General features: G+C 44.3%; 1 protein-coding gene across 1 annotated transcript in view; it reads right to left on the reverse strand.

Annotated features, from left to right (window-relative positions):
• Positions 1–9,365, reverse strand: part of RPIA (ribose 5-phosphate isomerase A) — a 30,568-nt gene extending 21,203 nt beyond the window's left edge. The window contains exons 1-3 of the mRNA XM_028122490.2: positions 9,051–9,365; positions 1,601–1,661; positions 151–206 (exon numbers count right to left, since the gene is read on the reverse strand). Coding sequence (XP_027978291.1) covers positions 151–206; positions 1,601–1,661; positions 9,051–9,335 — 402 coding nt within the window. The 5' untranslated portion in view covers positions 9,336–9,365. The remainder of the gene's footprint in view (positions 1–150; positions 207–1,600; positions 1,662–9,050) is intronic.
• Positions 9,366–22,834: the final 13,469 nt, after the last annotated feature.

The following is a 22,834-nucleotide window of genomic DNA, read 5'->3' on the forward strand; positions in this document are numbered from 1 at the left end:
GCAATCCTCCATAAATATCTGCTCTCTTGCTCCTGGCTCTCTCACCTACAGCAACCCTGGTGCACAACCCAACGCCACGCCTCCATTTCCTCCGGGACTCAGAAGATTCAGCAGCAAGTGCCAAGATGCAGAATGGAAAGCAGGACATACCTGGAAGGAGGTGGGAATGCAGACAAGGTTCAGATTCTCTTGTTTGACTCTTTCAGCTGTGGAGACAAAAGCCGTATTGGTGGTTTTTCACTCTCCTCATTTTGTTTCTTGTCACGTGCACACTTCCTCAAATCCAACAGGAAAGGAAAGGTCTATCCCCCACTGACAGCCGCCTTTCATTCTGTGTCCCCAGCCTCGGTGAAAAAGCTTGTGAACATACATCGCGCACACAAGACAGGGACACTAGAAAGCTCAAGGACTAAACACTAACTACAAGAAGAGCAATGTCACATGTTTGTTACTATTATGTGCCTGGCAATGTTCAAAGACCTTGGTACATGTGAACTCTTTTAGTCCTAACAACCCAAAGGTGAGTTGCAATTATTATTCCCATTTTATAGATGAGGAAACTGAGGCACTGACTGGTTAAAGTTCACTGCATAGATACAGCACTAAAAGGTGGCAGAGCTGAGCTATGATCCCACACAGTCTAGCTCCAGTCTTAACTACTTCCTTATATTGCCTTTCACAGAAAAAAAGAGAACTTTACTTTTACATTTAGCAAAAAATATCATTTGTAGGCCCCAGAGGGTGGGCTTATTCATTTTGGATTTATACATTTCTGGAGGGGAAAAAAAAAAGTCTTAAGGAAACAACTATCTTATTAAAATTTCAAGTCTTTTTAATCATTGGGTCTGCATCGTGGGAGGTTCAGAAGGCACTACTCTGAACCCCACAGTAATCCCTGTGCCCTAAAATCCTCCACACACTCAATGCTAAGGGAGAAAGGTATGCAACACTAAAGCCCAGGGTTAAGCCAATGAGGAGGATTCCACAAGCCCTCACTCCAACACCACAACCACTCTTTTAAAGACACAGTATTCCTGGACTTTGTCTCCTGAGCACTGCCCCTTGGCACCTAGAAGCAATCAGCAGTCAGGCAAGCCTATCCTCTGAGCTCTGTTTTAACAAACAAAAGCAGGGCAGTAAAACCTGTTGAACAGCCACAGGGGCTGATAATTCCTGAGCCTTTCCTAAGCTCAGAGACACCCTAATCAGGGTGGAACCGGCAGGAACCAGCCACCAACTTCGGGGGCCTCAAATCCACTCCAGGGTCATGGACAGGGCAACTGAGCTCAGTTTGTCTGTCTGAGATTGCCTGAGGAACCCAAAGGCTTTAGAAGGCTCGCCTCAAGGCCCCTGGGGCCACACACAGGACCACTGTGAGAATTAAAATTCTGTTGAGACCCCATCTTAAATCAGCTCCTCCACTCAAGATGAGCAGAGTAAACAAAGCCAGGCATCCCCCAAAGGTGGCTGAAGAGGCCCAAAAATACCTCTCAGAGCAGAGCTGGGCAGGTACCAAACCTGTACCCCACTCCCTCCCCCTCTTCTCCACCCCCACCCGCACCATCCCACAGAAGACCCAGTAGACAGCCCAAGAGCTTACCTATTCGCTGCACAGCATGAACAATTGTAGAGCCACTTCCAATTCCTAGCACTTGGTTATTCTGCCAAAAAAAAAAAAAAAAGGGAGAGAAAAAAACCAAAACTCATTAATACCATATTTTACTCCCTCTTTAGCCCACTTTCTAGATCAATTCACCAACATGAGTGCAAGGTAAGTACTGTGCCCATTTTATAGAAACATCAGCACTGAACAGAGCCACTGGAGAGTTGTACTTTATCCTAGTGCCCATGGCCATTTATCAGCAGCACCCTCCTCCTTTCATGTCTGACCCTAACATCACCAATTCCTCCTGTTAAAAAGATAAACTGAGGCACATTAAAATTTTTTTAAGAGTTTATTTGAGCAAGTCAGGTATAATCCAATCTAGCAGACAGAAAGGAGCTCTACGGAGCTATACGAAACAAGACTTTTATAGCCAGAGGAAGCGTGAACAAGGAAGTCCTAGCAGGCAAAAAAGCAGACTGGTTATTGCCAGGTTACTTTTCTTTAGAGGATGGCAGGGGTCTAACTTATGCTGATCTGACAATTCCTAATTTAACATTCCATTTCTGGGAGAGCTGAAACAGTAATTAAGTCTCCTTTTTGGTGACATGAGCTTAGCACAAGTGACTCAATTTGGGGCCTGCTGTCTCGTTTATAACAAAAGAAAATCTCACTATGGGCTTCCCCTTACCAAATGAGTTGTTAATCAGTTGCTGGAACGCTAAGAAATTTGACATGAAATATTTCAGCATGCTGAACTTCCTGAAGTTGCTTATTCAAAGTGAGGTTGTGTTGGGGGGGGTAACTGATATTATTAAATGATGATTTAAAAAAAAAAAGACCATTAGAGATGATGGACTCTGAAAAACAAACTGAGGGTTCTAGAGGGGAGAGGGGTGGGGGGATGGGTTAGCCTGGTGATGGGTATTAAGGAGGGCACATTCTGCGTGGAGCACTGGGTGTTATGCACAAACAATGAATCATGGAACACTACATCCAAAACTAATGATGTAATGTATGGTGATTAACATAACAATAAAAAAATATTTTAAAAAAAGGTAAAATCACGATACTGTTACAACCTGTTCACAGGAAAAACCCAAGAACCATAAATTCATATGCAGTCAAGAAATGTTCAAATGAATTTACAAGGTCTTTAGGGTAATAATCAGTTGAATCTCATAAAACACAATTAATTTCCATTTCTATGGACAGAAATTATCTGCATTGTTAAGAGTGTTCTAAAATTAAAAGTCTCTCCCTACAGAGTTGTGACAGGCCTACTTGGAAGGCTAAGGCACACACCTGCAAGCTCCAGCACTCCAATGAAAGGATATCCAACAATCTCTTTTGCTCACTTCCAAGTCTTAAATGTTTCCTTAAAAGGTTGAATTCTTCTCTAAAGTGGGGAGGGGCACCTGGGTGGCTCAGCTGGCCTTCAGCTCAGATCATGATCTCAGGGTTCTGCTCTGAGGGGAGTCTGCTTCTCCCCCCGCCCCCCCGCCTTGTGCACACGTGTGCACAAGCTCTCTCTCTCAAATAAATAAAATCTTTAGAGTGGGGATAACTGGTCTTGGAGGTTACAAGGGGTTGTTGTGAGATCTGACTTAAATTAACATGTATAAATCTTCTTTGTAGGTGCTAAATAAATGGTAGCTGCTGCTTTGGTTTTTAGCTCTTTTGCCTTAGACTGGCAGGAAGTTGCTTAGGAACTGAGTGAGCTCCACATTAGTTCCTAAATGTAGTACCCTGACCCTGTTTTGCAGTTTGTGGTCTAACTGACCTTGGCTGGGTCCCTAGTCTGCTCTTAGGGACTTGCCCCCTTTCTTAAGATGACAGGCTCAGTAATATGATGCCTGTTTCTTGTCCTTTGTACTCACAAGTACTCTCTATCTCTTACACATTGTCCCTACTGCAGATAAAGACTCTTTCTCATAATCCTAAGCAAGCCTCACCCTCTTCCCACATTCTGAGGCAGGCTTGGGCAAAACAGGGACCTCCGGGCATCAACTGGTCATAATGCTGATGTGGTTTGGTATTTCAAAACCTCTGCCATCCCCTTGACACAGGGAAACTGAAGAGACCCCCACGGGGGGGGGGGGGGGACTGCTTTTTTGCTCCTTTTCCTGCTTCTATTCTTGCTAGGACCTGCACCCCCACCCTAAACACACCTCACAGTTGTCAATAACATATGTCCTACTTGTAAAGGTCAAGGAGTTAACGATACCTTTAGAGTCTTCCAGCACAACAGATAACATCTAAGGAGTGACTAGGTGGGGTCATCATGAACGGGTTTTCCAAGACCCTGACTCCAGTCACCTTGATGCCAAGACCCCTGGCTCCAGGGCATAAGATGGAAGACACCTGAGCACTCAACCTTGTTTTGACCAGTTCCTAGATGCCTGAGAGGCACGTACACCAGGCCACTGTCCTCAATTAAAAACTGCAGTCCCCAAGCAAAGACGAGACTCCTTTCCTTCCTGAGTCTCCAGACACTCCATCTACAATACTCTCTCACGCTATTCAATAAACTCTGCTCTCACCTCCTACCAGCTTGAGTTTGATTTTGATCCTGTGTGAAGCCAAGGACCCTCTTGGCTGGTCCTGTGGGACTGCCTCTGGTTCCTCAGACCTGGCGAGCCTGCATCACCCTAAAGAAAAGGTAACTTTCAAGGTTACTTCAGGCTTTCCCCCCTTCTGCTGACTTCAGGGAGGCTCTAGATGGTGGGCTTGATGTTCCCTGTTATGCCACCAGCCTGAAGGTGCCTGTGGTCAGTCCCCTGCCTTCTAGATACTAAGCTTACGTGAAAAGCCACTGAAGCTAGAAAACTCTGCTTTTCACTCCTGGGGTGTAAGTAGGCTCTGTGTTTTTCGTGGGCCTTTTCCTTTCTGACTGTCCCTGGGTGGGCCAGAAATCTTTCAGCACTCACCTACAGACCATTTTTGTAAAGTCAGCTTAAACTGCACATTCTAAGTAAGCCAAATCTTTTGCCTGATAGGAAGGAAGCAGGGAGTGTTAAAAAACAAAACAAAACAAAACAAAACAACAACAAAAAAAAGGGCAACCCTGTTGGGACCCCCCTCACTCTTGAGAGCTTTTTCTGTATCTTCACTTAATAAACTTTGATCACTTTACTCAAAAAAAAAAAAAAAAAAAAAAAAAAAAGGCCCCAAATGGAGTTCTTATGCTAAGCCCCAGGTCACCAAACCAAGACTGGACTTAATTACAGTTTCGGCTCCCCCCAAAATGGAATCTTAAGCCAGTCAATTAGGAATTGTCTGATCAACACTAGCTAGGTAATGTGCCTGGGAGACCCCTACCATCCCCTATAAGGAAAGTGACCTTGTAATAATCAACCTGCTTTCATGCCTAGTACTTCTTAGTTCCTGCCCCATCTGGCTATAAAAGTCTTTCATTTTGTATAGCTCCTTAGAGCGCCCTTCTTCTGTGTGCTAGGCTGGATGCTGCCTGATTCATGAATCACTGAATAAAGCCAACAGATTTTGAAGATTTACTCAGTTGAATTTTGTTCTTTAATATTTTGTAGGAGAAAGAAAAGTCCTGGGGGCAACTCAGGACAAACTGAGAGCTATAGCCAACATCCCTCACTTCACACAGGACAAAGGCCACAGGAATACCCAATGCCAGCTCCTGGGCCCGTATCTGGTATAGTCCTTCTCAAAGCAAGACTATATCTCAAACTATAAAAAATTAGAAAGAATGACCAACAAGCAGAGGGAGCTACAAAAAAGAAATCAAATGCTAATACCCCAGCAACTAAAGCACTTCTAGCTGGGCCTCCCCTACCTAGAGGGTTTTACCCATCAGCCTCTGTGTGAAAGCTGATGGAAATCACTTTGACTAGCTCATAGTTCCCAAGTCATCAAACAGATCAAGGGGCCTCAGAGCAGACCTTGTTCTAGCTAAGAATTCCACCTTCAGTTATGCCCTCAAGAAGGCAATGCATCCAGTAGTCATTTAGCTACCTAGGCAAACCTTAACAGCAAGGTCTTCCAGACAAGTGAATGGTATGTCAAAATGTACAAAATAGCTAAATATGTGAATATGTAAAAATCTTCAAGTAATGAGAAAAGTACTTAATTTACTAATGCCTAGGTAGGCTCAACCTGACTCTCACACCTGACCTGAAGCCCATAGCTCTAGCTCTACCGTCCTCTGCCAGAATCCTCATTACCATACACTCATGTCACCCACAGGCTCCCAGCAGGCAGGTGGCACTCAGATAACTCTGGTGAGTCAGACAAGCTCTATGAAAGGCTCTTCCCTTGATTCCTGGAGGAGGCCAGGAAATGGCAGGGACCTGCCAGGCCCAAAGCTCTTCAACCACGTGGTCCTCCTACCTTGGAATCAAATGACTGGCCCGGGAATCAGTGTCCTAGCCAAAGCAAAACAGAGATAGTGGAAGGCTGCCTCTGAGGTGACCCAATAGCAGACAGCTGCCAGGCAAACTCTGCTGGAGAAGCCGGCCCCTTCTGATGGGCAATACTAAATCACATGTCATATATGCAACATCGGAACTTCACTCACTGTGTTGAGTAGGTTTACTTGGAAATACTTCTGCTGACCAACTGGAGTCACTACTCACCAACTTCTTCAAGCTAAGTCTGTCTAAAAACAAAGAGAACAAAGGAAGCAACAGACCTTCAGGAGAACACGGCCCTGAATGGTAACCTATCCCGGGTGGCTATACTCCCAGAAACAGGCAGATCTAAGTTCAGAGTGGCTACCCAAAGGATTCAGCAGCAAACTCGCCAAGTTTTCTATCCATCCAGATGTGGAAGTGATCACCACAATAGAACACCAATGGGCTAGGCAACTGGAAACCCTACAGTCCAGAGAGTCTAAGCAAAGGGCCACCAATAACTTACAACCTCCGTATTCGTGTCTACACTCCACACAACTCAACAAACATTTACCAGGCAGGCCCCACTGTGACCAACACTGAGTGAAGATAAGGTTAACTATCCACTAGGAGCTTACTCTTTAGGGGGATAGGAGAGATAAACATATAGATGACTAGAACATAAGACACCATAAAGCACCTAAGAGGTATAAAGTGCTACAAAATCAAAGAGATCTCGCCCAACTTAGAGGAGACTAAGGAAAAACTGAAAGGAGAAAAGGATCTTTGAACCAAACCCTAAAGGACACATATGATTTGAACCAGCAAGGTCAGAGGACAAGAAAGAGCGTTCTAAGTAGAGTGTAATGATATTAAAATGCACACTATATGCCACTATATATTTTCCAATGTTCTGGTACATGGAGAAGAAAGGATTCCAGAAGGACACAAGACTGTGGGCTTCAGGAGAAGAACCACAGCCTCTCATCTGTGTATCCTCTCCATCTGGCCCAGTACCTGGCTTGCAACAGATACTTCAGATATGGAATGTGAACATTAGGATGAGGCCACCTGAGGGCCACTGTGACAAACAGATGAGAGATACAGAAGATGATAATGCATCACTTGGAAGGTTGGCAGAGGGGACAAGATAAGGGCAACTGCAAACCTCTGGCCATGCGGAGAGCCTCAACTAGGAAAGATGATAAGTCAAAGGGAAGGGTCAGGTCTAACAACATTCCAAAGGTGGAACCAACAGAACCTTGCACATGACCATCTCCATAAACTTAGACAAGTGAGTAAACAATTTCAAGACACAAAGCGCTAGATGACACATGGCTTAGATGGTGCAAAGGATAACGCCCTGGAAGAGGGCAGCTAGCTAAGCCTTGACAATTAGACACATGACTATGTTCAATAAATGTATAGGTTTGAATTAATTATCCTGTTTGCAAAGTATCCAGGACCTGACTTTCCCTCTCCCTGTAGCCACATTTCTGGCCACCATACCAACTGCCTGACACATATTAGGCCAATCAAATATCTGGTAAATGAATGAAATGAATAAATCAACGTTTAAGAGTAGAAAAAACAAAATCAGGTAATGTTAGCATCTCAGGAAGAAGTTTGGTAGGGAAAGCAGGTGCAACTGAGATTGGGGTGAGTTGCCCCCAAAAGGCCAATGAAGATCTCCCCATGATCACCCGGTAATTTCACAGAATAAGGTAGCTGGAGTTCAGTGTTTTGTAGCTCCAGCCAGAGGTGGGGGCTTGATTTTTATGGAAGCAAATGCATTGTAAGATGAAAGTCAGAAAGACTTATGCCACCAAATATTAATAGGTTAACAAGAATACTAAGATATGGGGCTTCTCTAATTGTACAGATTTCATTTACTCATCTATTAATTATTCACTTTATACAGGCATTTTAAAAATTTCAGCTTACCATCCCAATTTTGTAGCTGAGGCACTGAATCCTAAAAGTAGAGCCGGACTACACATTCTGCGTTGTCTTTGTGAATTCCCATAGGAAACTCCATTGCTAACCAGACTGGAACAAACTACACCAGAACAGAGCAGCTATGGAACCGGTGAAAGGGCACTGGAACAGGGGTCACCCAGTTTGGGTTCTGGAAGATCTACAGAACATGCTGATCCACAGGTTACCACACTGGTCCCTCCCACTTAGCCAAGCTATTCGAGGATCAAACACCATCGTAGCAAAGTACTCTGTACACGGAAGCATTAACAAATGTAAAGAACTATCACGAGGAGAAAGGGAATCAGAAACCACTTTCTAAGAAACAGAAAAGAGAGACAAAAGGCCAACAAAGTCAAGGAAACTCCACCAAAGGGCAGAGATACTCCACTTGGCTCGACGGAAGTACCATAATTAAGGTAATTAACTTGACTGATGACAGCAAATCCACTCAGGTTAAGAGACTCCACTAAACAGCACCACACCCGTCACTTAACAACTGGGGCCACGACCTCACCGGTAACAGCTAAACCTGATCTGTGCGCCCCAACCTTAAACAGATTCCTCCAGAATCCCACTGTCCACCCAGCCCTGTCAAAGGCAAGAGGTTTTAAAACCCTCTTTCGCTCTCTTTCACTAGCGAGTACACTCAGGACCGTACACGCGCCAAGCCAAGAACCACCTTGGAGTGAAATTTCAAAGCAATTTTCAAACCAGCTCTCCACCGGCTTCCCAGCATAGTGAAGATCTCTTGGCAGCTCCAGAGCTCACCATTTTCTACTTGTTAATAAGGAAGCCAGCAGCATGGCAAGTCCCTTCCAGCGCCACTCCAAACACATGAGATACCACCACACTCCACTTTGCAAACTGTTACCCGGCCGGACATGGAGTCTTTAGAAAGCTCAACTTTTAGGAATCTCGCCCCCCAGTCGATCCCACATGTAAAAGACCTTTAAGGAGCACGGAAAAGGGGGGATCTAAACCCGGGTACAGTGTACACCCTCTCCCCTCTCACGCAGCCCCCGCCCCGGCTCCGGCAGTACCCGGAACACGCAACACGAGCCCATCACGCAGAGCACGGGAGCCCCACGCCCGGAGCTGCTCACCCTCACGTGGTTCTCCACGGCCGCGCGTCCCGCCAGCTTCTTGGCCTCCTCCGCCTTGGACATCGTGGAGGGGGCCGGGCAGGCGCTGTTGGCGTCCCCGCCGTAGGTACCTGTGCTACCGACGCCGGCGCGGGTCCCGGACTGCGCGCGCCCGGGAGGCTGCACGTGGGAACCCAGGACGCCCCAGCTGTTCCCGCCTCCGCCAGAGGCCGCGCCCCCGGCCCGCCCGGGCAGCGGGGCCAGGACCCGCCCGTAGAGGGTGCTGAAGGGCCCGGGGCGCTGCATCCCGACGCCAAGCTCCAGCCTCCGCCACGGTCCCGCCCCCGGCTTGTCCGGAAGTCTGGTGGCTGACGCATACGGCCCGCGCCGGCTACTGCGGGGGTCCTTGCTGGGAAGTGTAGTTCTGTGGCTCCGGCAGTCCTAACCTACGCACCCGCCGGGACTACCAGTCCCACAATGCTGAGCGACTGGCGCGCAATAGGCCGCGGCGGGCTTGGGCGCGGTGGACCGCGAGGACTGAGCCAAGAACCGAACCTGATTGTGACGGCTAGCCGGGGTGTTCAGGCTACCTCTGGGTGGGTTCCCCGGATACTTTTGTCTGCCCTCTCAAGCGAGAAGGGGGTGGTAGAGCTGAACCCGTCGTTTTTTTCCAGAAGTAAGAACGTGGCCGTGGACGAGTCCTTAGGCCAGTCGCTCTTCTGGAGACGTCGCCCTCTTTTGAGAGTGACTTCTGTAGACACTCCCCAGCGAAACGCACATGCGGTTTGGCGGGCTTGTTATTGGACAGAAACCGGGTTCTGAACTCAGGTTCAGCTGCTCCCCGCTGGAAAATCAACATTCGAGAGACAAGTGATGGTGGGAAAAGAAAGGTTACTTTATTCTGGATGCCGGCAACCTGGAAAGATGGTAGACTAACGTCTCAAAGACCATCTTCTTCATCAGGCAAAGCCAGAGAGTTTTAAAGGGGAAGGCATTGAAAAAGGGAAGGGGGCTGCGTGCAGAGAAGCCGGTGCCCAGGCAGCTAGTCGTATGTGGACATGACCATAAACAGACTTAATGGCGTCACTGGCATCTGTTTTCGAATGTAGTCAGGCCTTATCTTCTGGGCCTTCATTCCTCAAGGCCAGTGGCCTGCAAATCTAAGGAAGGTAGGCTGGTTCTGCTATAGACCTAGGGACTTAGGTTAGCAAGCAAGGAGTGCATAAGCATGAAGCAAGTTAACCCTAGACAGTTGGAGTGCTGTTACATGCTGAAATCTTACCATTAGAGCTGAAGGCCCAGGACTACAAGTTTAGAACTCCCGGCCTTAGACGTTGTTCTGCACCAGACAGTTTTGGATGGCTTACCATCCCCACGATGGAGCCTGGCCCCGCACATACAAGTATGTCCACAGAGACCTGGCAATCCTTGATGACTAATGAAGGGATTCAGAATAGGTGTCCCCAAAATGTGCCACTTTGTCAGGTGGACTATTTTGAGCTGAAAGCAATCCAGACCCTGAGGACTCAAGAGAAACTTTTGCTCCTCCCTCAACTGCCTAGAAGTATCTAAATTAGGTGTCTTTCCTAGAATAAGAGTTCTTACCAATGATAAATTTTATCTGACATCTGTATAGCAGAGCAAACATCTAATTACGCATCACCTGCTCCCTTACTGCCTGTGAATTGCCCTCCCCCTTTGAAGCCCAAGGCACTTCTCCTATTCCTTAGCTCAGAATGGCAGTCTCAATATACGCCAAGAATTTGTCTCTGTGAACCCTTGAGCAGCATCAGTCTGATTTACCAGGTACCGAGCCCCAAAGAAGGGATGGATTTCTGTCTCACATCAAGAAGGAGGCGAGAAAGGAAGAAAATAACCTGTTTTGCCACTTCGGTATATAAATGAGTTCTTCAGAGAAAGCAGAGGGGCCCTTTCTAAGACTGGACCACACCTTTTAGCCAGGGTCCCTCGAAACTGGCTTCCTCACCTCATTCAGTTCTCTGCCTGCTCAGTGATCTTCCCTGCTCACTTTAATAAAATACCCCTGCCCCAATCCTCAGCCCCCCAGTCCCCACCTCACGCCCATCATATCATCCTATTCTTCTCGAACATCATCCTGTTAAGTAATGTTTGTTTATTGCCTGTATTTCCCCTTTCTAGAAAGAAACAGAAAACTTGCCTTTCTTCACTAACGGATGCCTGAATTTACAGAATGAATGAATATAGGGAACCAGCCCTTGGCTCCTCCTTCCCCTCATCGTCCAACTCCCCACCTTCACCCCTACTCCACCTCAGGCATGGTACAGAATAATTCCCCTCATTATTAGCTTATAAGCTGTTTTAAGAGTTTAAGAAATAATTTTGCTAAGAAACAATGATAAAACAACAGACCAAAATAATTCCATCTCAAGTGTTTTTCCTGTAACTCTGGAGCTGTTGGCTAAGTATGAAGCACACTGCAGGCATCGGATGCTCCACAAAGCATTCCTGACGTCTTTTACACTAATTGTTTCTTTGCTGAGTTCCCTGACTCAAGACTCAGCCAGAGCTTAGAGGGGAGGGACTTCTGGTAGAGGCTGCTGGGCCTGGTGTCACCAAACATGGGCAAGGTGCAAGCACAAGAGGAACAGACCTGAGGTCAGCTACATTTGTTCCCTCCACTAGAGAAGCATGATACATCTTGAGTACCATTTAAGTGGCCTGACATAAAGTTCTACTAATGGGAAAAGGAGCTGCAGGAAAAGAGCAGCTCTTTATTATTACAGAGAAGATAAAAGCAAAACAAGTTGCTAACATTCTCAGCATGTTTTTCTTAAATTGGTTAAAGTTGGTTAAGTCCAGACTCTTCAATTTTTTATCTAAATATTTATTGGCCTTATAACTCAGATGTTTTGATTATAATATTTTAATAGACTTTACTTCTTAAAACAGTTTTACATTCATAGCAAAACTGAGCAGAAGGTACAGAGATTTCCTGTATATTCACAACCCCCACATATGCATAGCTTTCCCCATTCTCAAACATCCCTCACCAGAGTGATACATTCGTTACTGTTGGTGAACCTACTTTGACATATCCCCCAGAGTCCACAGCTTGCATTATGAGTGGCCCTTGGTGTTTGACATTCTATGGATTTCCACAAAAGTATAATAACATGTATCCACCATTGAAGTATCATACAGAGTAGTTTCACTGTCCTAAAAATCCTCTGTGCTCTGCCTGTTCATCCCTCCCTCCCCCTTAATCCCTGGAAACCACTGATCTTTTTACTGTCTCCATAGTTTTGCCTCTTTCAGAAGGTCAGATGGTTGGAATCATATACTATGTAGCCTTTTCAGATTGGCTTCTTTCACTTACTAGTTTGCATTTAAGTTTCCTCCATGTCTTTTCATGGTGTGACAGCTCACTTTTTTTAACACTGAATACTATTCCATTGTCTGGATGTACCACAGTTTATTTATCCATTCATCTATTGAAGGACATCTTATTTGCTTCCAGATTTTGACAATTATGAATAAAGCTGCAATAAACAGTGTGCAGGTTCTTGTGTGGACATGTTTTCAGCTCCTTTGGGTATACTAAGGAGTATAGTTACTGGATCATATGAAAAGAGGAGGTTTAATTTTGTAAGAAACTGCCAAACTGTCTTCCAAAGTGGCTGTACTATTTTGCATTCCCATCAACAATAAATGATAATTTCTCGTTGCTCCATGTCCTCCCTAGCATTTGGTGTTGTCAGTGTTCTGGATTCAGACCATTCTAATCAGTGTGTAGTGGTATCTCAAGGTTGTTTCAATTTGCATTTCCCTATTGACATATGATGTGGAATATCTTCATATGCTTATTTTCCATCTGTAGATCTTCTTTGGTGAGGTGTCTATTAAGGTATTTGGCCCATTTTTTAATCAAATTTTTTGTGTTCTTATTGTTGAGTTTTAAGTGTTCTTTGTATGTTTACACAACAGTCCTTTATCTGATATGTCTTTTGCAAATATGTTTTCCCAGTCTGTGGCTTATCTCCTAATTCTCTTGACACTGTCTTTCACAGAACAGAACATTTTAATTTTAATGAAATCCAGCTTATCGATTCTTTCTTTAATGGATCATGCTCGCGGTGTTGCGTTTAAAGAATCATTGCCAAAGCCACAGCCCTCTAGATTTTCTCCTATGTTATCTCCTAGTTTTATAGTTTTGCATTTTACATTTAGGTCTATGGTCCATTTTGAGTTAATTTTTGTGAAGGGTATAAGGTCTTTTTTTTTTTTTAAGATTTTATTTATTTGACAGAGAGAGACACAGTGAGAGAAGGAACACAGCAGGGGGAGTGGGAGAGGGAGAAGCAGGCTTCCACTGAACAGGGAGCCCGATGCAATCCGGGCTCAATCCCAGGACCCTGGGGTCATGACCTGAGCCGAAGGCAGACGCTTAACGCTTAACGACTGAGCCACCCAGGTGCCCCAAGGGTATAAGGTCTTTGTCTAGGTTAATTTTTGCATGTTCCAGAACCATCTGTAACAACTTCCCTTAGAGCTCAGATCCCAAGAAATTTTGTATACTTCTGGTTAACAGAACTTCCTGCTATTAGACAACAAAAGCTATGATCAGACTTCTCAGAAGCTCAAACCTTTCACTTTTCAGTAATGGAACACAGCTGATAGATTTAAGTAAGTGTTTCCTCCTTTTTGTACATTTCCTATCATCCCTAGTATGTTTGAGGTTACGTGTATTGTCCCCTTATATATTCACCTGGGACCAAAAATATAGGCAGTGCTGCACCTTACGTATTTTATGAATGCCTTTAATTTTTACCCCAAGAAGGCTTTGAAATAAATACACTTACCCCAAAGCCACACTATCTGCTGAGAGAAATCACCACCTGTTCTTTGAAATTGTGCTCAACTGCCTAGACTGGATCATGCAATATGCACCAAATAAAACAGCCCCAGCAATGTAAGGGGTCCCAAATTTGCTAGCACCCTACAAAATTTAACACAAATGTCTTCCTATTATCAATTTTCCCCTCTTCTTAAAGAAATCTCCCGTTCTTTGTTCCCACAGAGAACATGCATTCTCTCTCCCCTTTTCTTCTCAATATATTCAGCCTAAGCAGAAGGTGTCCATTCGGTTGTGGACAAGCCATTTATGGAGCATTTACTACATGCTGGGGCCTGCTCGAGGCACCAGGAATACAACAGTGGGCCACACAGACAAATACCTGTTGTTCTGAAGCTCCCATAGGAGTCCAGGTTCCTGCCTCCATTGTTGAGACCAGAGCATCTTCTGATGGAAGTGCTTTCATTCCCTTAACTCCTCAAAGGTGGATGATGCTATTAAAAGAGAACTCTTCAAAAAAAAGGTAAAGTATGACTCTTAAACAGGTTAAAAATGAATACATTGTTTACTATCATGAAGGAGGAAACTGGTGAGGTGTTAAAACCAGTTTAAAGGAAAAGTAAACCAAAAACAAAATCACAAATTTATATGGAGTTGGGACATTGAACTGAACATGCCAGTGGGGGCAAAATGAATTTATTCCACGGTGGAACAGGGACATCAAATGAACTCCTGCTAGACAGAGCTTACTTTCCATGACTATAGAGAAGAATGACTACAGACGAGCAGACAATCGACAAGAATGACTTTGAATTGCTGTTCGTTATCTATAGTTTACAGACCTGCAAAATAGCTTTTATAGAATCAGATAACCTGGAGGAGTGTCCTCTACAGTCTAGACAATGCAGAGTTTTCCACCGAAGCACAAAATTTTCCCTGCAATGCCAACGTCAAGGCTCCCACGGATGCTATCTCTCTCATGCTCCAGGGAATTGGCACAGGATTTCTCAGACTCAGCACTATGGACATTTTTAACCACACAATTCGTTGTTGTAAGGAACAGCAGCATCCCTGGCCTTTGTTCACTAGATGCCAGTAGCACTCTCACACCCCGCAGTTGTGACCAACAGTGTCTCCGGATATTCCTACCCTCTAAGCAAAAGCCCACAGTTTTATTTTAATTAGACCAATTTAGGGAATATGCCCACTCAGAACCAATAGGGGCAGATGTGGGAGGTGGGGAGGGCTTTGTCTAGTCTGAGCTTCAAATTCTTTAGAAGCTAGAGTCACCTTGGCCCAAGGACTATGGGAAGGAGGGGTGGAATAAAAAGTAGGGTATTGTTCCTGGGTGGGAGAAAGAAATGGACACTAGGAAGTTGAAAAGGGACATGGCCACTTGTACATGGGAGTATCAAGACTATCAATCTTTTGCTTTGTATCTATTGTGTTCACCCTTATTGTATTTGCGGTTCAAACTAGACTGTTCCAAATTCCTTCTGGAAACAAGTGGAGTTATAAATACATTAAACAATCAATACAATATTAAAATGAGTTGTCATCTACTCTTTACACAACCACTCTCTGCTAATGTCAGGGACACAGTCTGTGAATGAGCAATTTGGTAAAGGGAAAAAAAGTCTGGAATTAAAATATTTTTGTAGGCAATTTCCATTCTAGATATTTTACACACAACAAGGGAAAGTTGATTTACAATGCTCTTCTACTGAAATACTATCCTAATCAACACCAGATCATGGGAAATGTCACTATTTCCCTGTAGATGATATATTTAGGCAACCAACAAACAAGAACCATTGCAATGAATGAATAAACAAATTCCAAGCCAGGGTTTTAGGAACAGTCCCTTCTTTCACTATATCCAACTAATCACTTTCTACCTACATGTCTTACCTCCCTTGTAACCATCAGACCCAGACCCTGTCTTTATGTCTGACAGTCCTGCCCAGTTCAGGCATTTGTCATTTCTAGATTACCACAGCAATGTCATAACTTCTCTTCCTTTCCCCAGTTTCAACTCCCTTCCACAACCATCAGAGCAATTTTTAAAAAACCAAATCTGATCATGTTGTCCCTGCCTAAATTTTACAATGGCCCCTCACTGTGTTCAGGATAAGTTCCAAACTTCCTAACGAGATATTCAGGGGCTTTCTATGAGTGGACCCCTGCCTTTTCCTTCAGGGTTCTCCTCCCTCTCTAGCACCTTCAGTGACCAAGCACCAATCATAGCCAGCCAGCAAGGTTTCCCCAGTGCACCATGTTCTGTCATGCCTCCCTGCCTCTGCAAGAGCTGGTGCTTCTGCCTGTGGTGTCCTCTCCACAACCCTGCCATCCCCCCAGCCTTCACTGCCATCTGACTAACCCCTACCTCATCTTCTAAGACCCAGCCCAGGCTCACTTACTGAATAAACTTAGCACATCACTACTTTTCACGCTGATACACAGTATATGCCTATGCCTACTTTTGCCCACTAGAGGGCAAGCTCTCTGATTCAGAGCCTGGAGCGTACCTTTCTTAGGTCCCTAGGCTCAGGGCTTTAAGCTGGCACCAGACAGACATTCAGTATGTGGTTATCGGATGGGTGAATGGATGAATGGGTGGTTGACAAATGGACAAAAATCAGCATGTTAAAATTTCAGTACACCCCAGAAACTGTATAATTGCTTACAGTTTACCAAAATATGATTTAACATATATAATGTATATGATTAACATGGAACATCATACACAACTATATGATGTAATGGAAAGAAAAAAAGAATTGAGTTAGAAGAACTAATATTTTGTCCTGTCTTTGTACTCACTGGTAAAGAGTGCCTGTGTAACTTGGCTTATGATTCCTTCCTACATCACTCCAACATCTTGGTCCATGCTCACGTCTCCTACTGCTCACTCTGATCTCCTGCTTCCCTTTTGTTAGAAGCCTTGTGGATACACCTGGCCCACATGGATAATCAGGATAATCACCCCCTCTCAAGAACCTTAACTTAATCACATCTACAAAATCCCTCCTGCCATATAAGGTAATATCACAGGTTCCAGTTATTAGGATATGTGCCTCCTTGAGGGGCCACTATTCAGCCTACCACAAATAACCCTAAGCAAACAAACAACAACTACAACAAAGACAGAATCAAAAACAAAAAAACCCTCCATCTAACCCTCATACTTTATACAAAAAACTAATTCACAATGGTTCATAGATTTAAATGTAAAATATACAACTACAATTTTTCAGAAGATCAAAAGGAAATTTCCTTTCTGCTCTCTGCTCTACTACTACTCTCAATACGTTACTTTTGACACCAGATGTGTGGGTGTTTCCCCACCCTTACCAGTTCTCTGACTATATGCAGACACCAACTGGGTGTCCTATAATACAATTCAGTTCTGACACGGTCTACCTGGAGTAAGCACAGACTCCACAAGTGAAGGGCACGGTCCCACAAGACAGCCCCCACTTCAAGGCCAATCACAAGTCCCAGGCTATCACCTGGGCTTCCTACTAACTGGCTATCAGTTGGAGGTTCCCACAACCCCTTCTTTGGGTTCAATAATACGCTAGAACAGTTCACAGAACTCATGAAAAACAGTTTACTAACTAGATTATCAGTTTATTATAAAAGGATACAATTTAGGAACAGCCAGATAGAAGAGATGCATAGGGCAAGGTATGTGGGAAAGTGCTCGGAGCTTTGATGCCCTCTCCAGGGGCACCACTCTCCCAGCACCTGCACCTGTTTACCAACCTGGAAGCTCTCCAAACCCCTTATTTTAGGGATTTTTATGGAGTTTTCATTACATAAGCGTGATTCATTAAATCACTGGCCATTGGTGATTAAACTCAGTCTCCATCCCTTCTCCTCTCCCCTGAGGTGGGAGTGGGGCTCAAAGTTCCAACTCTCTAATCACATGATTGGCTCCCCTAGGAACCAGCTTCTTTCCCCACCTCCTTAGGCCCCCCCAATTTTTAGGGGCTTTCTAAAATCACCTTATTAACCTGACCTCAGGTGTGGACGAAAGGGGATTGTAAAGAATAACACAAAATATTCCTTTCATCTTTATATTCTCCAGCTATTTCAGGAGCTGGGAACAAAAACTAAATACTGTAACAAAAGATGCTCTAATTGCTCTTTATCACTTAGGAAACTGCAAGAGTTTTAGGAGTTGTGTACCAATGGATAAAGACCAAAGTATATTCCCTGTTATATCACAGTCCCACTATTACATAGGAGAACATTTTCAGGACCTAGGACTTGGTGAAGAGTTCTTAAATATGACACCACAAATACGATCTACAAAAGAAAAATCGATAAATTGATCTCCATCAAAATGAATAACTTTTGCTCTGTGAAGGATGCTATTGATGATGAAAAGGATGAAAAGACAAGCTACAGACTACAAGAGAATATTTGCAAATCACCAATCTGGAAAAAGGGCACATATCTAGGATATATAAAGAATGCTCAAAAATTATCAGCAAAAAAAAAAAAAGAAAAGAAAACTATACAATCCAAAAAAGAAAAGAAAAGAAAGAAAACCAAACAATCCAATTAGAAAACAGGCCGAAGACATGAAAAGTCATTTAACTGAAGAGGATATACTGAAGGCACAGAAGCACACAAAAAGATTTACATCACTAGCCATTGGGGAAATGCAAATTAAGACCACATTGAGATACCACTTTATACCTATTAAAACAGCTAAAATAAAAATGGGTGGCAATACCAAATGCTGGCAAGGATGTGGAGAAAATGGATCTCTGTTACGCTGCTGGTGAGAATGTAAAATAGTATACCACTCTGGAAAGTAGTTTGGCAAACTACTTTAGTTAAAAAAACTAAACATGCAAATATAATTATGACCCTGCAATTGCACTCCTGGCCAGAAAAATGGAAACTTATGTCCACACAAAAGCCTATGCGTGAATGTTCACAAAAGCCTTATTTCTAATAAAAACTGGAAGCAACTAAAATGTCCTTCAGTGAGTGAGTGGTGAAACAAATTATACAGCCATTCCATGGAACTAGACTCATCAATATAAAAGAATGAACTATTGATACACACAACAACATGAATGGACCTCAGGGCTTAATACTGAGGGAAGAAAAGCCAGTTTCAGAAGGTCACATACTCCCTGATTCCAATTAAATAATATTGTGAAATGACATTATAGAGCTGGAGAACAGATGAACCATGGCCAGGGTTTAGGAATAGTGGAGGGGAGAGGTGTGGGTGTGCGTAGTGTCAATGTCTGACAATCAGCTTTTTTGACTGTACTGTAAGTGCCCGCCATTGAGCTTTTCCACTTCAAAGTCATTCATCTGGAATAAACACACTGCCAACCACACAACTAGATAAAGAACCAAAATGCCCCACCCGTGAGGTTCCCCTTTTAGAAAGTGCTGGCTGACCTAGATAGCTGACCATCTGACTGACCCTGCTTTTCCCTCCCACATTTTCACTCCCCAAAGGGTGAACTTGAGAAATCCCAGGCACCCCACCCTCAACCCCAATAAAGGCAGAGCCCCAGGTTCACGCTCTCTTTGTTTCTCTCTATCCACAACCTCACTGTGTGGCCCGGGACACGCAGGGTACCCTCCAGGACTTGTGAGTAGTAAACCTTGTTTTTTCAAAGTTCCTTGATGGTTGTTGATGAGGTGTGTTTGCCATCATAATAAAAACCACAAGGGCCAGTCCAGCCTCACCATTGGCTCCAAAAGGGGAAATGTCTGTGGGGCTCACAGTACAGGCAATTCGGGCATTTCTAGCTGATAGCATCGCTGTCGATAGGCTGAGACCAGCACCAAACAGTGTGACTATAAGGGGGGGTCTTTGTGGTGCTGAAACAGTTTTTGTCTCTTGAGTGCAGTAATGGTTACATGAATTTACACATGTGATAAATATCAATGTTCTCATTTTGAAATTTTACCATAGTTGTAGAAGATGTAAAATGTTTGCAACTTGCTGTAAATACGTAAATACTTCAACATAAAATGTTAAAAACATACAATTATAATGTATGTAAACTATACAGCAATGTTAATTTTTTAAAAGGTGATCTGTTAAATGTTTGGCAAAATGCAGTGTAGCAGCCTGAAGTCATGCTCTGGAGTCAGAATTGTGCTGTCCCCTTTATTTTCTTGTTTAATCTCGGAGAATTGTCTTAATGTCCGAGTATCCATTTCACGATCTGTAAAAGATATAAGACTAGCCATATTACAAGATTGTTGTGAAGAGAAGTGATCTATATAGAATGTCCAGTTCACATAAGTATTCCATAGGTGTTTTTCTTTTTCCTTACCCTGTTATGAGAGGCCTCATATAAAATAATTCACAAATCATTTAAAAATATTTGGGGGGGACAGTAAAGAGATGGGCAAAATGGGTGAAGGGGAGTGTAGGTGATACAGGCTTCTAATTGTGGAATGACAATTAACTACACTTGCGGTGAGCATAGCATAACATAAAAGTTGAATCAGTATGTTGTACACCTGAAACTAACATAACATTGTGTGTCAACTATACTGAAACAAACAAATTTTCCTAAATAAAAACATAAATTTAAAAAAAGAAACGAAAAAAATTTTTAATTCTTTGTCAGGTTTCTCTATTTTCCTGGTTAGAAGTACAGTCATAACATAGGGACTCTCCCAGATCTTACCTTCTATGTTACACCCAATACGTTGAGCCTACACAGGAATTCATGTGGTTTACCAGGGAGCAATGCTAAGAGCTACCACGAGGTGGCAGACCATCCTCTCTATTGAAGGATCAATTTGGTCACTGGAGGCAATGGTAACCAGCTATATTTAGATTATGAAGTCTTTCTCTGTTTCCTGCTGTGAAGAATTCCTGGAAGAGCCCAGTTTCCCCAGATTTTCTGGCCCTGGGCTTTTGAGTGTGATCCAATGATGTACTCAGTTAAACTTGGTCCAACGGTTTATCAAATATTTATCCAGGTTCATATGACAGATATGAGCAAAGGGCTGCAGACCAGAGCCATATTAAGTGTTCAGGCTTATTAATTGTTCAGCTTATTAATATTCAGGCTATTAAGTGTTCAGTTCTACGGCACATTTGCTTTTAGGTTGTGTGTGTATGCTTACTGCAAGGTGTTTTCCTATTAAATCCTCCTTTATAAAGTCATACAGGGTGGCCTGCCCACCAGAGCACCATGTCTAGCTGTTCGGTAGACCTAAAGCTACACTTTGAATCCTTGGGACAGTGTCCACAAGCAAATCTGAGACAGCAAAGCCTAGGTAAATGCAGTAAGGTCAGAAGAAGGCCACTCTGAGGAAGCGGCATTTGCGCTGAGCCCTGAATGAAGAGAAGGAGACTGCTACCTAAAGTCCTAGGGAGGGACGCCTGGGTGGATCAGTTGGTTAAGCTTCTGCCTCCTGGGATAGAGCCCCACACTGGGCTCCTTGCTCAGCAGGGAGCCTGCTTCTCCCTCTGCCTCTGCCCCTCCCCTGCTTGTGCACACGCGCTCTCTCTCTCAAATAAATAAATAAATAAAATCTTTAAAGTCCTGGGGAAAAGCATTACAGACACTGGGCCAAGGCCCTGAGACAGGAAGAAATGTAAAGCGTTGGTGCAGCCAAACCCTTCTCAGTGTGGCTGGAGCAGAGTGAAAACGGAAGGGGAGTAAGAGGCGAGATTGTCAGGGTAGGCAGGGGCCAGTTCAGACATGGTCTTGTGGGCCTTGGGAAGGAGTTTGGATTTTGTTCTTGTTAAGGGAAATCATTGGAGAGTCTTAACAGGAAGAAGGACATGATCCAGTTTGTGTTGTAAAAAGACCATCCTAACTACTGTGGGAGGGCTGGATGGTGAGGGGAGCTGGAGGGGAAATGGAGAAACCATTCAAGGAGGCACCCGCTGTTTGAATCAAACTCACAGTGTCAGACTGGGAAGAACCCCCTTGCCACCATCTGAGGCACAGAGGTACAGTACAAGGAAAGAGGACCACAACCAAGAAGAGCTCCTGACCCAGACTCTCACCCTGGCTTCCCACACCCCACGGTGTAGGCCAATGCTAATGAAAACACGCAACTACACATCATCAGTCTTCAGCAATACCGCAGCCTCCACCCCTCTGAGGCCAAGGAGCATGTGAATTACACACCTCTGCATTTTTTTAATGTTTATTTTATTAAACTGGATATGCCATTTATTTATTTACTTACTTTTCAGAGAGAGAGCAGGTAGCAAGGGCAGAGGGAGAGGAGAGAGAGAAAAAAGTCCCAAGCAGGCTCCACACCCAGCCCAGAGCCCAACGCAGGGCTTCATCTCACCACCCCGAGACTATAACCTGATTCAGATGCTTAACTGACCAAGCCACCTCTGCATGCCCAGCTCTGCATTCTGCTGTGAGGAGCATTTGATTAAGCATGGCTAAGTATGGCTAAGAGCAGCCATCAAATAAATGTTTACAATAAGTTAGGAGGATTGTGCAAAAGTAGATCACCTGCGCCAAGAAAGCTGTCACCTGGGTAAGCACTGCTGGGAACAAAGAGGGACAATGGGGCAGAGGAATAGGGACAGGGGCCCCGGCATGAAGCCCAGCCAGTTATGTGGTACACAGCCTGTAAATCAATAATGGATATGCCTCACTGACTGTGCCAAGTTTTCAAGGTCAACAAGGCTCAGGGCTCCATGGCTAATTGCCTCCATGGCCAGTATGTTTGATCTGGCAAGACCAGGGTGGGAGCAGAGACAAACATCCCGTGACAATGACTCATAGCTATGCCAGTGACAGTGCCTGAGAATGGGGCCACCTGAGAATGGCAGCAGTGGGGCAGGGCAGGTGAGCCTGGGGGGGCACCTCAACCTGGTCTGGCTTCATCACAAGGCATTGTCAGCCAGTGTGGTTCTCTTTTCCAACCCCAGTGGGGCCACACTTAGGCTCTGAGGGAACACATAGATGTCTATAAAGATAAGTTTTCCCTTGTT

Source organism: Eumetopias jubatus, unplaced genomic scaffold (genome assembly GCF_037043125.1).
Source record: "Eumetopias jubatus isolate StellerSeaLion01/CBP00866 unplaced genomic scaffold, mEumJub1_p1.0 scaffold_9, whole genome shotgun sequence".
NCBI lineage: Eukaryota > Metazoa > Chordata > Mammalia > Carnivora > Otariidae > Eumetopias > Eumetopias jubatus.